General features: G+C 46.0%; 1 protein-coding gene across 1 annotated transcript in view; it reads left to right on the top strand.

The window, feature by feature from the left end:
* Nucleotides 1-16135, top strand: part of LOC138449659 (cholesteryl ester transfer protein-like) — a 330995-nt gene that overhangs the window by 39893 nt on the left and 274967 nt on the right. Inside the window, exons 2-3 of the mRNA XM_069604786.1 lie at nt 367-543; nt 1112-1349. Coding sequence (XP_069460887.1) covers nt 1223-1349 — 127 coding nt within the window. The 5' untranslated portion in view covers nt 367-543; nt 1112-1222. The remainder of the gene's footprint in view (nt 1-366; nt 544-1111; nt 1350-16135) is intronic.

Genomic DNA, 16135 nt, shown 5'->3' on the forward strand with positions numbered 1-16135 from the left:
TAAGGGCCATCTACAATGCATGTAATATGAGCCATTATGAGTATGCTACTTTTTCTTTATGGTATCATCCTTTATGGGTGCCAGAGTGTACACATGTAATTCAGTACATAGAAGAATACGGTATTTGTAGACCAACTCTTTATTGCTTCCATAATATTTTAAATCCTGTAATCAGTGCTGGAACCTCAGGAAATTATCCTCATTGGCATTAAGTTAGCCTTGGTAGGCATTTACATTTGTCTCAGCAATCTGCATTTGAGCCTTAAGTAATGTTCCAGGTTTTTAAGATCATGATGGTAATATTTTGAAAACAGTGCCTTTTCCCTATTACTCCTCATTTCAGGCTTTTCTTTCGATGAAAAGCAGGTGTCATGAGGAAAAACGGCTTCTCAAAGCACAGTGCACCACACGTTGCTTCCGAGTCGGAACAGCTGACAGGAACTTCGGCTCTCATATCACAGGACCTTACTGCAAGCCTCCTTCTGACACCCCCCAAAGCTGCAGAAACATCCAAGAGTGCTGCTGAGGATTGCAGAATAAAAGGTAAGAAAGAATACGGCTATTAGGTGTAACACATAAACAAAACATTGACTAAATAGCTGGCAGAGCTGGAGCGCAATTTTATGCGACCATCTCACACGATGCTAGACCACCCCCCCTCTTGTCGTCTACTTCTGATTTGGGGGCAGGGGATACTTTGTTGGTATGATAGGTCATGGGCTGCTGAGGTGACTGTCAACTTCGAAAAGGGCCATGGCATTGTCGTGGAGCACTACTATGAGGGGTCATCAGTAGATATGGAGGGCATATTTAGGGGGCTTCATAACAAGAGATCTTAAAATGCACTGTAAACTCAGTCGTACTTACTACTGGAAGATGCGCGTTTGTGTTGCAGGTATCTGGCTTGGATTCAGGGGACATGATTGTAGATCATGTGAAGAACCCTTACAGTCCTCTTTAGTCAGCGAAGGAAGTGCTATGGTGCATGAACTTTGTGGCTGTACTACTGAGGAGTCATGTGAGGACACAACTGAGGAAGTTAAATCACAGATTAGGGAATGCCTATTTTCTTTACACGGGAAGTAGGTCACATCCTGTCTTTTCTTTGTAGAATACCCTTGATGGACCGAAGCTGCGGAGCCGTCATTGCTATAGCGGCTCAATCTGAACCGGAGTGGATATACTGGCGAATTACTTCATTTTTCACACAGAGCCTTCCAATATGGTTTCATTTGCAGTCATCTGGCCACTCTGCCTTATTTCAATTTCGTCGGCTTGCGATTTCGAGCCAGCGTCGTATGAAAACACCAGGATTGTTTGCAAAATGACAAGACCAGCTGCCTTAGTGTGTAAGTTGATTAGTGTATTCTCCATGTCTCTTGTTAAAGAATCATTGTTGGTCGTATGCACCCAGGGGAGAAAGTAACACTATGCCTATATTTTATTGCATAAATAATATAGTTTGCTGGAACTGTTTCAGCAGTAGTTTGCTTACATTGACCTAATATCAAACCAATACGCTGATAAAACTATCAACACCATTAGGTACAATGAAAAAGACAGAAACATTATTTGCTTAGAGCAATTTCTATGATGTTAATATTTCAAAGATGAGTGCATTCATTTTGCCTATGTTAAGCAAATGGCTTCATTCTTTATTTTTAAGATTTGTCGTGTTTTATTGTCTTTTTTTGCACTCCAAAGGTTTTGTATGTAAAGATCAGAAAACGTTGTGCAATGATAGTGCACAGCTCAGGGGTGTGTAACCTGAGGTTCTCCGTATGTTTTGGATTAAGGCTGCCATGATCCTTCACTATTGACTATGATGGCTTGAGTTGATGGGAGTTGGAGTTCAAAACTCTGGCGAGCAAAAGGTTGTAGAACCCTGTGCATACTGGCACCAAAACAAGTTAACTCAATGTAAAAACAGAAATGTCCTTGCAGTGTTTGCTGTTGTACTACGCAGTCGAGGTACTTCATATACAGTTGCAAAACACAAAATGTGGGGCCCTCCTGGGAGCCATGCTGAGGTTTCCCTCCAAGCTCTGCAACAAAGCCTAGGTTGTGCCTCACTCTGTGCCGGTCTAGACCACCGTGCATGCACAACACACATGATGATCAGGCTCTATTGAGTAAGGACACATGCTGGATACATTGCATTATCACACATGTCAGGGGCCTCCACAAATCTTTAATTCCACCTATTTAAACATCTCCGTATACTCCTTCCCATTTTCCCTTTGCCTTCATTGACATTTTCCTATGTTAAACATTTGTTGTGCGGCAGCAGAGCAATTGGTGTATCAGGGTTCAGTTTCTTTTTTTTCTTTTTCTTTTTTTTTCAGGGTTCAGTTTCATGCTTATTGACCCAGTGTTTCCCTTCTCTCGCGGACATTCTTGAGGTCTTGACAGCAAGGTTCTAATAATATACTTTATACATGAGCGGCACTGTTGTGGATACCCGATGAATTTATAAATGGCCACAGGAAGCGCATTAGGACGGTTACTTATCCACCTTAATGTCCACATAATAATGGCGCTTGCTATAGCCCTCAGTCTTCAGATAATCTCTCACATATGCATGTAGTCACGTGATCTTGGTCACGTATCCATGGCTCATTAGTAGTCTGGTGAGCCAGACCCGGCATTGCCAGACTACTCCATACACAGCAGCAGCCTTTGTTGCTAAAACAGCCTTCACCTCTGCTCAATCAACAGTCCATGTTTGTGGTTTCAGGTACACATTAGTGAAGTGCAGTGCGTCTTCAGCACATCTTTCAAATGGCATTTTTGCTGATGATTATAAACATTATTTTGCATTTGCTTTTAGACAGAGCCAGGCCATATAGCAATGGAGCATACATCTTTACCGTTAACTCGAGCAGCACTTCTAAGGGCTTCCAGCCCGTACTTGTGACCATTTTGGTGATCTCGGTTTGTTATTTTTATATACATCGATATCAGGCCGAGGATGGCTTAGTAGTAATATAACAGTGTTCCACTGTGTTCTTTGTTACAGTGCCACTAGTTTCTTTGGGTATGATTGCGTGTTTACCTCTTAGCAGGAAACATACTGTGCATGACTTCCCCCTCCTAGCTAGGAGGCAGGGTAAATTAGGTCTACCTTCTGTTTTTATTAGTTAGATGACCTCCATCACAGGGTGGGACCTCATCCGATTTAGTTCTTTTGTGATAGCATGTTTTAAATTCACGTAATACTAGGCACAAGTCCTGTTTATACCTCGGCAGGTGATGTTTTTAGCTTTTGATGAGTGGTCATTTGGCCTATTCACAAAATGGTGGTGTTTTTTCTTGCAACATTTATTCTATATGTTCTAGATATGTCCTAGTGTGTCATTTTGTTCTGTTTGATTGCAGGTCATTCCATGTTGATCCTGAAGAAGTCCGACATTAATTCCATCCACCCAAACATATGATTGGTCTAGCAATCTGTGGTCCCCTTTCTTGTCCTCATTCTCTAATTTTGTTGTCATTCTTAGACCCTGACTGTTGGGGCCCCTTTAGAATAGGATTAGTTGGTCTCTGTTATTTATCACAGGGACCACCTAGGGTCTGCCCCACTTCTTTCATGTATGACTATTCCATATTTTGTTTTTAGTTAGTTTGGCTCCTTTTTTGCCATGCTTTTCACTGTTTAGCTTGGTAAAATGTCTGCATCCTTCTTTGTACAAGTCGCAAATAATTGTGATGGCATTATTATTGTGTTGTTTTCGATTTATACATGAGACGATACATATATTTAAAAATAATTCTACTGTACATTAACTGTGCATTTGAGTGATTTAAGAACAAATGAGTTGGCTATGATTTGGTCGATATTAGGGTTGCATGGGTATAACCTCTGTGAGGTAAGCCACATTGGATAGGAATTTTCTTAACTAGTAGACAGCTCAAAATGATTCTTCTGCGTACTTATTGTTTTCCCCAGTTTTCCCCAGAGTCCGGAAGCACCCTCCAGTGTGAGATACTTTACCATAGATGCCCAGAAGAAAAATGCCATACCACTGTAAGAAATAGCTAGACTATCGGCATTAAAAGGCCATTCTAGCCGCCTAATAACACATACCACCCTTGCTTTATCATAAATGCCCAGAAAAAATGTCATGGCAAAGTATGAAATTGCCTGACTGGCTGCACACAAATGCCTGTCAAACCAGGTACAAAATGCCATGCTCCAGAAAGAAAATGTCCAGTCTGCCTGCCCCATTACGCTATAAATCCCCCGCCCTAAGCCCTCCTCCATGTAATAACATTCATCCGGTTGGCTTTGCAGAAAGATAACAGTTAAACATGCAAGAAAACGTCAATGCTTCAATGCCCCTTTGCTGCGCCTCACCTTTACATGCACACACTCCTATCCATTCACCCACCAGCCATCTACCCAGTGGCGGATGGTGAATGTGTTAACATTTCTCATTAAGATGCCAGAACAAGCGAGCGTAGCAAGGGAGCGGGAGCCAAGCAGTATAGCATAGTCTCCTAGATGTGGATACACTACACACTTATTGACCACTAGCACACAATGCACGCCTCTACTGTCCTGCAACTGCTCCTAACGTGTGCCTTACTAATATTGGGTCAACAGACCAGCACTACTGGTCACATTACCACTCTAGCATCCTACCAATCCATGATGTATATCATGCCAACAACCACGAGTGACACATTTACCCCTCTTTTACCACATCTAAACGGGAATGCCCAGTATGGCATATCCACTACAGTGCCTGAAAAGTTCATACCAGACGAGAAATTTCAAACTGATCACCACCTTTTCAGTAACCTCAACCAACAATTGCCCGGTAACTATCATCCCACCTTGGGCTTACCCAAAACCAACACACCTTGCCACACAATAATCAGAAACAACAGGCTTCGATCCAGGCTAACTAGACTTCACCAACCACCAGCCACTAAGACCTATATAGAACAAAGTAAAGTATGTCTACACTGCCTGCCTAAAGACAACTCTATTCGTAATCCTGTTACCATTTTACCGACACCTAAAATGGCTGTTCTGACCACATAAAAACAAAAGAGTAAACTTCCCTCTGCAACTCTTGATGAAGAAGCAAGTAAGTGCAGCTCATCTAACCTATCGCTAAAAAACCTCGTCCCAGACCTCAAGGGTGCCTTAATTAACACCAGATCACTAGTGGCGAATGCCATCGAGAAGGCTGATCTAATCAGGGCAGAAGACTACAACTTTCTAGCCATAGCAGAAACATGGCTACATGCAGCAGCAGGTCCTGCCCTCATGATCGCAGTGCCCAATAACTACTCTATTCTCAGAGCAGATAGGGTTGCTCTTGGTGGAGGCATAGCCATCATAGCCAAATCCAAATGTCGGGGTAATTTCCCGGGGGTCGGCAGGGCCATCCGTGGATCTCCAGGGTTGGGGAGGCCCCAACTCCTCCCGTGTCCCAAAGGAGTATGAGGCACACACAAGAGCAAAATAGTTACTGCTGATTATTGCAGGGACAGGTTCTCGGATCACAGGTCCCCAAGAAAACGTCTCATTCGTGGTGGGCTCGCAGGTCCTTTTTCTAGCTGGATGACACGACTATGTGCGTCACCTGGGAAAACTAGCCCCTAAACCTAACGCTATCGCGGGTTGGCTCCCCGAGTGGTAGGGTCAGCATGGACCCGTTTAGAAGAAAAGGTTATTGGTAGAGAAGGGGTCAGGTGGTACGCTTGGGTCGTCCCTAATAGTTTCTACATGAGAATTGTTACAAGGGGGAAATTACTGATTGGCTAAACTATAGTGGTGTCAGTGGTTAGCCCCTCGTATTCTGATTGGTTCACCCGTGAGCCCCCAAGCCTGGGACTATCGCTGTTCCCGGCTCGCGGTGTACCTGGTGCTGGCAACAATGTATGACTAAATGTCAGTGGTGGACAATGGACAGGTCGGACTACTGGCTGTTGGGTGTCCTTTTCCCACCGCTGTCGGTGTCCAACTTGTCACTTCGTTGTTGCAGTCTGTGTCCCAGACGTGAGACCCCAGAGCTTCTCTGGTCTTTGGGGCTTGGCATCATATCAGGTCGGCCTGGTCACGTGTTGGGAGACCGTGGCTGGAGCAGAATTACGGGTATTTGATTTTTGTTTCGGCTCTGAGGAGCGTTTAGCAGTAGCAGGTGTAACCTTGGCTTGGGAAGCGCAGCGTGTAAGTTGCAACTTCGTGGCCTTGGCTGTGGGGCTCTCGTCAGGGTTTGTTCTGCAGGATCAGCATCTTGCAGCTTCGTCTGAGCTGCTCCGGCCTGGGGACTCTGGTTTGCGGCCTACTTTGACCTAGCTCATGGGTGGCGGTATACAGTCCATAACACAGGGGGTCGCGAGGGGTGACATGGGTTTTTATGCACCAATCCATATACAGGGCTATATCTTCATGGTTTTAGTAGCGAGGAAGTGTCTGCAAGCATATACACGAGCTCTTCTGGCGTCTTGCGTTTCTGCGGTGCTGTAGTTGGCCTATGTGAAAAATAACAACGATGCATATCTGAGTGTGAGTGGTCCTCTACGTCATAGCACTGAGTATGTTCTTCGTGTGGATTGGTGTGTGTCTGATCCATGTGCTTGGTGGCACGTGTGTTCTTGTCCGCTGGCTATGTCGTCATGGCATCTCTAACAATGGCAATATTGGTGGGTGGTGTCTAATCGAGTTGGTCCATATTGTCGGTGTCCGCTCCACCCGAGGTACTAGCCCGAGGTTGGGATGACGGGCAGCTGGGGGGCGTGGCCACGGTGGATCTTGACGTCTGGGGCGGCAGTGAGCGGGTCAAACTCCTCCCGTGGTGGGTGCTTAGGTCGTGACATCATAGGCCATGGTCTGGACGAGAATCGGGGGAAGGGCTCATCCCATTTTCCCTCTTCAGTCCCCCCTCTGGTCGACTTGTCGACCACAAAATTCTGTTCTGTAGGGCCACCATTCTGATTGCTCTTAATTCTTCCTTTATCGCGTTGAATTTGTTAACTGTGGAATTAATCGTCACCATTAGCTCCCATCTTGTTATTTGTAGCCATTTTGCATTTGCATACGCCTATATACCTGGATGTACGATGGAGGAAAAGAACATAGCCGTTCTGCTAAATAGCCTATGTGCTGGTGGAATGTCACTCAGGGCTGTTTCTGACTTTCCCCACAGGTAATTTCCTGTCAGTGGTTCTCCTTGTCTTTTTACTCTGGATAAGTGTGCAGTGTCGCCCTGTGAAGTCCTATCACCTTCAGGGATCTCTTTTTTCCTTTTGTTCCCTTCCTCCATTTTCGGGAAGTTCTCCATGTTGATGTGCTTTTGTGGTACTACTAGTGATGGCACGTTGATGTGTACCATAGTGCACACTCCATTCCACAACGTAGGCAAGCTGTTGTATGCTTTGGCTCCGCAGGCCCAATAGTGGCGTTGCTACTATGGGGCCTACTATTGGGCCTGGGGGGTGCAGGAACTGCTGTTCCTGCACCCCCCTCAGGAAGCTTGATCGTTCCCTTGCATCCTTCATTTGTTCCAACATCAATTTCTCCATCATGCTGGTAACAGTGTGGGTGGTGTAAGGGGAATTATTGTTATGGGTTCCACCTCTTTATTTAGCTATGTTACCAATGCTGCACTCTTTGTCCATTCCTTGTAGCATTTGTCGTTTTCTTCTTGCACTGTCATCACTGATGATTTTGCCAATGTCAAGGGTTTACTTCCCACAACTCCATCCACCCATCCGTTCTTCGTATATTCTTTGATATATATTAGTATTAGTGGCTTTTGCCAGCACCCTGGTTCACCTCCAATCTCTCTTGCGCTCCACTCACGTGGTAGGTAGCTCAGTGTAACCTCTTTTGTTTCTCCTTTGTCTGGTCCATCTGTTATGTGCTGGAGTCCTTTGGTCAGCTGCCAGGATTGTCAAACATTGGTAGTGTTTTGATGAAGTTGTCTTCGTAGGGGTATGTCGACCTTGATTTCCATCTAAGTGTTGCTCTTTTCCCTTGAAATCGTCCTTGTGTTTGAAACAAAGCTAAATATAACAGGCATTCTGCAGTTGTTGCTGGTACTTCAGTTGCCACGAATGTTCTTGAGGCGCTCATGGCATATGGGATCAACAAGCACACATAGCAGTTGTCCTTTGTCGTGTCCTTACCAATTTTGGACATGTGCTTGTACCACATGTTGTTGGAGACGTGTGCTGATTCTCTGAGATGTGTCCACCCCATGTGCATCGATAGAAACACTACATTTATCCCTCCTTATTTTGGACCCCGTGCTACTTGTACCACCTGACACCGTTCTCCTTGCAGCCATGGTAGAGGAAATGTTAGTAGTAGGAAGTGCCATGACATAAAAAGCATAGTAGGCCTGCCAGACAGCGGCAATAATCAGACCAGTGGTGAAAAATATCCCTATCATCTTTATTACAGTTGCTATTACCACTGGCATTTTCCTCTTACCTTTGCTGCGGTCCTGCAGCTACTTTACTTTAGACGATATAGGTGGCCGCCTGAAAATCTCTCAAAATGTGCGTTATTACTGTTAGTACTTTTTATTCAAGCCCTGCGTATCAAGTGGTTGTTCAATGCCCAGGCGAAAAGCTGTTCCCATGCTTTCCTTACCGTCCTATCTCTTAAGGCAGGTAATGCTGTATGGAGGTGTGGAAACGAGCATACTATTAGCATGAAAAATGCGTTATTATACATGCGTATTCTCAAGCTTCTGGGATATCATCTGTGGGCAGCATTTGCCCCTGGGCAATGGCGTATATTCTTTGTCATCCACTAACATATACAATAACATTGCGCAATACCTGCATGTGCGAGACAAAAAGAGAAGAGAGCATGCACGTGTTTACACAGTGTGGTGTATATTTCAGATTCCTTTGACAAAGTTCTTGATTAACTGGTGGCTGATGAGTGTTAATTTTAGCTAAACTTTTTTTTTGTCTGGGATTTTGTGATCATGGCGTGGGCTATGGGTGGCTGATTGTTTGTGTCTTTTGGAGTCTCTGGCGCTTGTGCTGTGTCGTCGTTGTCAGTTGGCGTTGCTGAAACATTGGCCCCTTCTCTGAGGTGAGGGCAGGTCTGTGCTTTGTAGGGCTTGATGTCATGAATGTGTGTACACACGTCCTTATCATGCAGTTTTACAGCTCTAGGGGCTACTTTCTGCACTATATGGGGCCCTGTAAATCTAGGGGCGTTCCACTTTCTGCGATAGTTCTTTAGGAGAACTTAATCTCCTTCTTTCACTGTCCACTGTGCAGTCAGTTCCTGTTCCTCGTTGGTTGCTTCTCCTTGTTGGTTGTTCTTTGACCCGCCCTGTGTCCGTTGGATCTGTTGAGAGATGAAAGCAGCACTAGTAACCAAGGAAGAGACATACTTGTGCCTTTCTTCACCAAAAACAGTACTTGTATTATTACAATCACTCATTGCCCTTGATGGTGGTGTGAGTGGGAGGTACATCTGGCGTCCGGTCACCACCTCATGGGGTGTGAGGTGGTGGTCCGACCCTGGTCTATTTCCTAACTCAAAAAGGGCCAGAGGGAGGCAGTACAGCCAACTCTTTTTGGTTGTCTGCTGTATCTTTGCTATTTCCTCTTTTAGGAGACCGTTGAGGCATTCACAGACACCATTAGCTTGTGGGTGATATGCACAGGCAAATGTATGCTTTATTTCTAGGAGGGCAGTTACATGCTTGAATGACTCATTGGCAAAGTGAGGACCATTGTCTGACCTCAGTACTTCGCAAACTCCCCACCTCGGGGACACCTCCCTTACCAAGAATTTAGCTGCTCTGAATGCATTTGCATTAGAGCACAGACTGCCTCGATCCACCTTGCAAATGGGAACACTACTACAATCATGTATCTGTATCCTTGACATACGTTGATCATGTCGATGTAGTCAATGTGTAGGTGCATAAAGGGGTCTTCAGGCTGGGGTATTGTAATTTTGATCACTTGCAGCGTGTGACCGGCCGTGTATTCCTGACATGTGAGGCAATTACTAATGAAATCTGCAACGTGTGAGTTTAGCTCGGGGCAGAACCATGATTCTTTTATTCGTGCTGCAATTACTTCTTTCCCTGTGTGTGTGGGATGGTGTAGTTGGGCCAGAGCTGTTTTCAGTAGGGCCAGGGGCATCACAACTTTCCCTGTATTATTCTGTCACCATAGTGCATCTATGGGGAACATGGTGCATCCTCTTTTGACCCACAGTTCCTTTTCTGCCATTGGTGCTGCTGCCTGCAGCTCCATAATCTGTGTCTCTGGGATATGTGTGTACCCATCCTTCATTAACATCCGTCTTACGCCCTCTTATCTTTTTGTTTTTCTGGGAGGTTCCATGTCTCACCAAAGTACGCAGCATATTTTGCATGTGTGTCTGCTGTTTCGTTACCTCTTGATATTGGATCGTCACCATTAGTGTGTGCCGGACAATTCACCAGAGCTACCTCTGCTGGGTAATTTATTACTTCTATTAGTTCACCCAGTAGGAGAGCATGTTGTACGGGAGTACCATCTGCTCTTCTGAATCCTCTTCTTTGCTACTTTATTAATCTTGAATGTACTGTTGACGTAACATAATCACTGTCAGAGTATATAGTTACTCGTTTCTCATTGCTTTCTTCTAAGGCCAGAATAAGTGCTACTAGCTCTGCTGCTTGCGCTGAATAGTGCTGTGGTAATTTGACACATTTTACTGGTATGTAAATCCAGTTTTCCCTCAATCGCACTATTGCTGCTCCTGTCCTTCTTATTCCATCACTTTGATCAATAGTTGATGACCTATCAATGTACATTATCTTACCCCCCCTCTAGGGCATTCTCTTCTCCTTTTCTGGTACATGAGTAGAATTCAATCGCATGTGCACAGTCGTGTGCATACTCTCCATTTTCCACTTCCTCTGCTATAAATCGTACTGGATTGACATTACTGCACCTTACAATTTTCAGCTCGGGTCTAGACAGGATAATCTCATACCCTGTTGCTCTTTGGGTAGTCAGTGTGGATTTGGCTTGTTTAAAATTGCAAAGAGGGCGTGTTCCACATACAGTCTGGTGGACCATCCCGTGGTGATTGAGGAGGATTTTTCTACTGCAAAAACTGCTGCAGCTAGGCTTTGTTCGCATGGGAAGTGTCCCATCATTACAGGATCCAAATGGCCACTGTAAAATGCCACTGGTTTGTGTCCCATGCTTGTCTTTTGTGTTAATACTGCTTTCATTACTGCACTATCACAATGTGAGAAGATGTAGAATTCCTCTTCATAATTATGGGTACTTGAAATGGCGTGTTTGAGCTCATTGAATGCATCTGTCATTTCTCATGTCACCCCAACTTCCTTTCCCCCCTCTGTGGGCCCTCTAGAAGTGGTCCTATGTATGAGCTGCAATCAAAGACCCATGCTCTACAGTAGTTGCATAGACCAAGAAATTGCTGCAATTCCCTTACTGTCTGCGGCTCTGGGGTATTCTGTATTGCTTGTTCCCTTTTATGAAATGATCTGCCCGATATAAAGTACTTGTTCTTGACAGTACTGCAATTTCCCCTTGTCAAACTTGTATCCTTTCTCAGCCAGTACTGTGAGCATCTTTATAGAGTCCCTCCTGCACTTTTCCTCAGTGGTGCTGCAGATGATATCATCTACATACTGCAGCACCATGCTTTCCATCTCTATGTTTCCTAGGTCCATTTGTATTACTCTGTTAAAGATGGATGCTGACTCACAGTATCCTTGGGGTAGTCTAGTGTGTTTCCACTTTGTGTTGTGAAACTTGTTAAATCTTGTGATTAAGGGTGCAGTGGTATCAAGAAAAATGCATTTTTGAGGTCGATCACTGTGAATCGTGATGCCTCTGCTGGTATCCCGCACAGTATGGTGGCTGGGTTAGCTGCTATCGGGTACTCTGCCTCCACAATGTGGTTAAGAAGCCTCAAATCTTGTATGAAACGCCAAGATCCTCCCTTTGCCTTGCACACAGGATACACTGCAGTGTTGTACGTTGATTCTGATGGTACCACTATTCCTCTATCCACTAGGGAAGTTATTGTTTCGTAGATACCCTCATCAGCTTCCTTAGATAGTGGGTACTGTATCACCCTGGGTAGCATTGCACCTTTCTTTAGTTTTATTTGTACTCCTCCAATGCTTTTTATGCAACCCACGTCATAAGGACTAGTAGTCCATAGAGAGGCGGGTTCAGCTGCTAAGTCTTCCTCGTAGAAAGGTGTTTGGGTAGGGATGGGCGCTTCTAGTACCATTGCCATTTTCTGCGTTACCTCCTTGTAGGTCACCCTCAACTAAACATAGACGTTCATCTGGAACACCATCTCCTACTTCGTCTGAGAACAGCTCCTCATCTGACACCTGCGTCAGCCTGCATCCTTGAGCTAATGCTATTACTGCTCACCATGCTTTCCCTTCCCCATCCTGGGCGTGAACTGCAATGTAGTCTCTGGTTGCAACAATACTCTCGATGTCCACTGATATTATTGCCCCTTCCTCCTCACTAGTGGGTGTTTCTGGCCTGAAAAGGTATGCTGCTGGCCTCCTCCACACCTTGCCCTCAATTCCTGGTAGCCATGCTATTGACATGGCTATCCCATATTGGAAGAGGTCTCCGCCCACTGGTTCTGCCCTTGCCACCGTTTTGCCACCGTATGTGTCATGCGGTGAGCATGTGTATGCCTGGTGCGGAGCACACTATTCTCTTGTCAGTGAAGGATATAGTCATGTTCAGTCTGCTCATGATGTCTCGCACAAGTATATTTACTGGTGATTGTTTTTAATACAACATTGGTAGAGAAAGGTCGCGATCCCTAACGGATAAGGAGATGTTATCAGTAAAAGGAACCAATCCTCGAGCCCCAGAGAATCTTTGAGTGTGCGTGACCTCTCCTGACAAGTTGAACTTCCCTTCCCTAATACAGGACCTAGTGGCCCCTCTATCAACTAAGAAAGAAAATGTTTTGTCACCCATCACCACCTTTATGCGAGGTTCCTCCGCAGGGTTAGGTGTTACCGACAGGATGGGACACAACAAGTACGTCTGTGGGCTGTCCTATTGGGGGTATAGTGATTGTCTGTTCCCTGTGTATGGGTTGTGACCCAGTATTGTCACCGTCCCAGTAGTGTCTGTTGTATTGGTGTGTCTGTGGGTAGTTGTTTATTGTCCTGTATTTGTGTGAGCTGTTGTACTGTCTGGACATGTTGTTGTTGTGCCGTCGCCATTTGCTGTTGTGCTTGTTGCTGTGCTGGTTGGTACTGCATTTGTTGTGCAGGGGGTTTCGTGTATGTTTGCTGCTGCTGTTGTGGCGGCACTTCTTATGGCGCTTGTGTTTCTGTCATTTGTTGTGGTTGTGGCTGTTGATAGTATTGGTGTCCCCCATTGTAGCCTTGTTCCCCTTGCTCTCCCCATCCTGCTTGTGCCGGTCTTGCCCTGCATGTGGATGATACGTGTCCTACTAGTCCACATGTCCAGCACGTTGGCGGCTCTCGTGCTTGCCATGGGTATCCTCCAATGTTGTCTGAGTACCCCTGCTGTCCATATTGGTTGTACCCTCGGAACCCTCCTCCTTGCTGTGGTGCTGCTCGTCCAAATCCCCTCCCCCTTGCTGACACACCCCTGCCCCTGTAGTTGTTTGTGTAGCCATTTCCTACTTGCGTGTATCCACCCCCCACCAGAGGACCATATGTGTGTTGGGCTGTGTATGGAGGTGGTGGTGGCAGTTGTTGTATTGTAATCTGTGCTTGCTGTGGTGATGCTGCTAGTTGTTGCGGTTGCTGTGTAGTGGCTGGTAGTTGTGTGGCTGGTACTGCTTTCACCTGGGTGGGGCTTGTTATTAGCGCACCTTGCATGGCATATTTTGACAGTTTCTTTTGGACCAGTTTTGCCTCCTCTGCCTGTCTGTCTTCCTCTTTCTGTTTCATCTTTTCTTGCCACAGCCTACAATGGTGTATTATTGTTAGCTGTATCTCTGGCCATGCTTTTGCTTCCATTCCTACCAATTTTTTTAACTGCCTTTGTACTGGTTCTGGGAGTCCCTGTATTAGTATGTGGTAAAATATTGCTAGTGTTTTGACCCACGGTTCCTGCGTTTCCAGGCGCCACTTCTCTTGAATTTCCGGGATGTAATCAACAGGGTCCTCATTCTCACGCATTTTGTGTGACATTATTGCCCCTATGTTTGAAGTGTCTGGATATTGTACCCTCAGCGCCTGTCTACAATTTGCAAATGGCGCCCCATCATGCGACGTGTCAATGATTGTCATCCCTGGGAATCCTGCCCTCTTCCAAATGTCATCTGCTGCGTCACCCAATATGGAAATTAACAACCCCTTGACATCACCCACTGCTAGCTTTTGTCCTGCAGTTTGCTTTTCCATTTCACATATCCATTTCCCTGCCCCTCCGCTCAAGGATGGTAGTCTACATTTAATGTTTTCCTTGTCTGCATGTTTCCATGGGACATATTGTGGCCTTGCCCCTCCTCTCTTTAGTAATGCATTTGTGTGTATTCTTTTATCTCCCCTGGCATGCGTCTGTGTGGCGATGTGTGCGTGTATTCGCTCTCCTCTTCCATGTCAGAAAATGTGTCAAGAACGTCAGTAATGTGTTGTATAAGCCGAGTATCTCCTATGCCTTTAGGTCCCCTCCGCTGACCCATCTGATCCTTGTTGTGTGGGGTGGCTGATCCCTCCATTCTGCGCCCTGGGAGGTCTCTAAGCCTATTAACATATGGTGTGCATTGTGCTGGTGGTGTCAGTGGTCGTTGTGTCCCTTCTCTTTGTTGCCTTTTGCCCTCCCTTCCTGTCTTTCCTTCTTCTTGTGTCTTACACTCCCATGATGACCCACAGTCTGTGCGTGTTATGTATAATTTACTTAGCCCCTCCCCACTTCCTTCATTCCGTTCTCTGCAAGATCCCTCTTCCTCCTCACTGCAAGACCCGTCTGAGAATGGCAACTTTGTGCTTAGGTGTTTTCCCCTCATTGTTACAGTTTCCAAGTCTATGGCCCTCATTACAACTCAGGCGGTAAGGGGTTTACGGCGCCGTAAACAGCGCCGACCCTTACCGCCTGAGTATGAGGTCCCTTAGCGCCATGGCGGATTTAACACCTGCTTTTAGCAGGTGTTAAAATCCATGGCGCTAAGGGACCATGGAGTTAATTACGCCACCGTAATTTACAGTGGCGTAATTAACGTCTTCCCCACTCCCATTATGCCCTATGGGGCAAAAATGGGAATGGGGAAGGGTAAATGGGGATTGGGGACTTACCGCCCCGCCAAGGTCGGAATGGGGCGGTAAGTCCGCCAACCACCATGGCGTAAACATAGTTTACGCCATGGTGGTAAAGTCACGGCCCAGGCGGTAACTTACCGCCTGGGTCGTAATGAGGCCCTATGTCTGTGTACTCACCTGTCAAAGCTGCCGTTGGACGGCCATGGTATCCTAATTCCGTTATCCATCCCTTGAGTCCATTCAACATTGTACTTTACTATTTTATCTCTGTGCTGTGTTAGTGTTGCACAGATATGCTGTAATGGTGTAGTTAATGTGCTGGCTCTGTACCCTGCCCCTGCCCTGTAATACATAGACATTTTGACATTTTCTATTTTTCAATACCGCCGTTACCTGGCCCCGTAGTTTGGGGACTTCTGACTTCGGACTTCTGGGCGTGAAGCCCTCTGCGGGTTTGCGCCCCACACGCCATTCTTTTGAGCTGCCCCGCCTTTCCAGTGCCGCTGCTACTCGGCACACCTGCAACGTACTTCTAACTCCTCCTCCTTCCTCTCTGACCTCACCGCCTGCACAGTGTATGCCCTTCTCTTCCCCCTCCCACTGGTCGCACCACCTCTCAGTGCGACCCCTTTGATTGAGGACGTGCCGGCGTTTTCCGTGCGTGGACGCCTCTTCCCCTTCACCCATCCTTTACTGCGTGTCTCTGTTCAGATCACGTTTGAAGAAGACCGCAGTATCCTATGCAAGCCCTATGGGTGACGTCACCAACAACTACAATGGGTTACCGGTACGTACAATTACAACGAAACAATGCGCGCTAGTGTTGACAATGTTATTCCCCACAATCCCCACAGCTGTCTTCCCACCACGCCTGGAGTGGAGTATTCATTAATCAC

Source organism: Ambystoma mexicanum, chromosome 1p, assembly GCF_040938575.1.
Source record: "Ambystoma mexicanum isolate Mex_15411 chromosome 1p, UKY_AmexF1_1, whole genome shotgun sequence".
NCBI lineage: Eukaryota > Metazoa > Chordata > Amphibia > Caudata > Ambystomatidae > Ambystoma > Ambystoma mexicanum.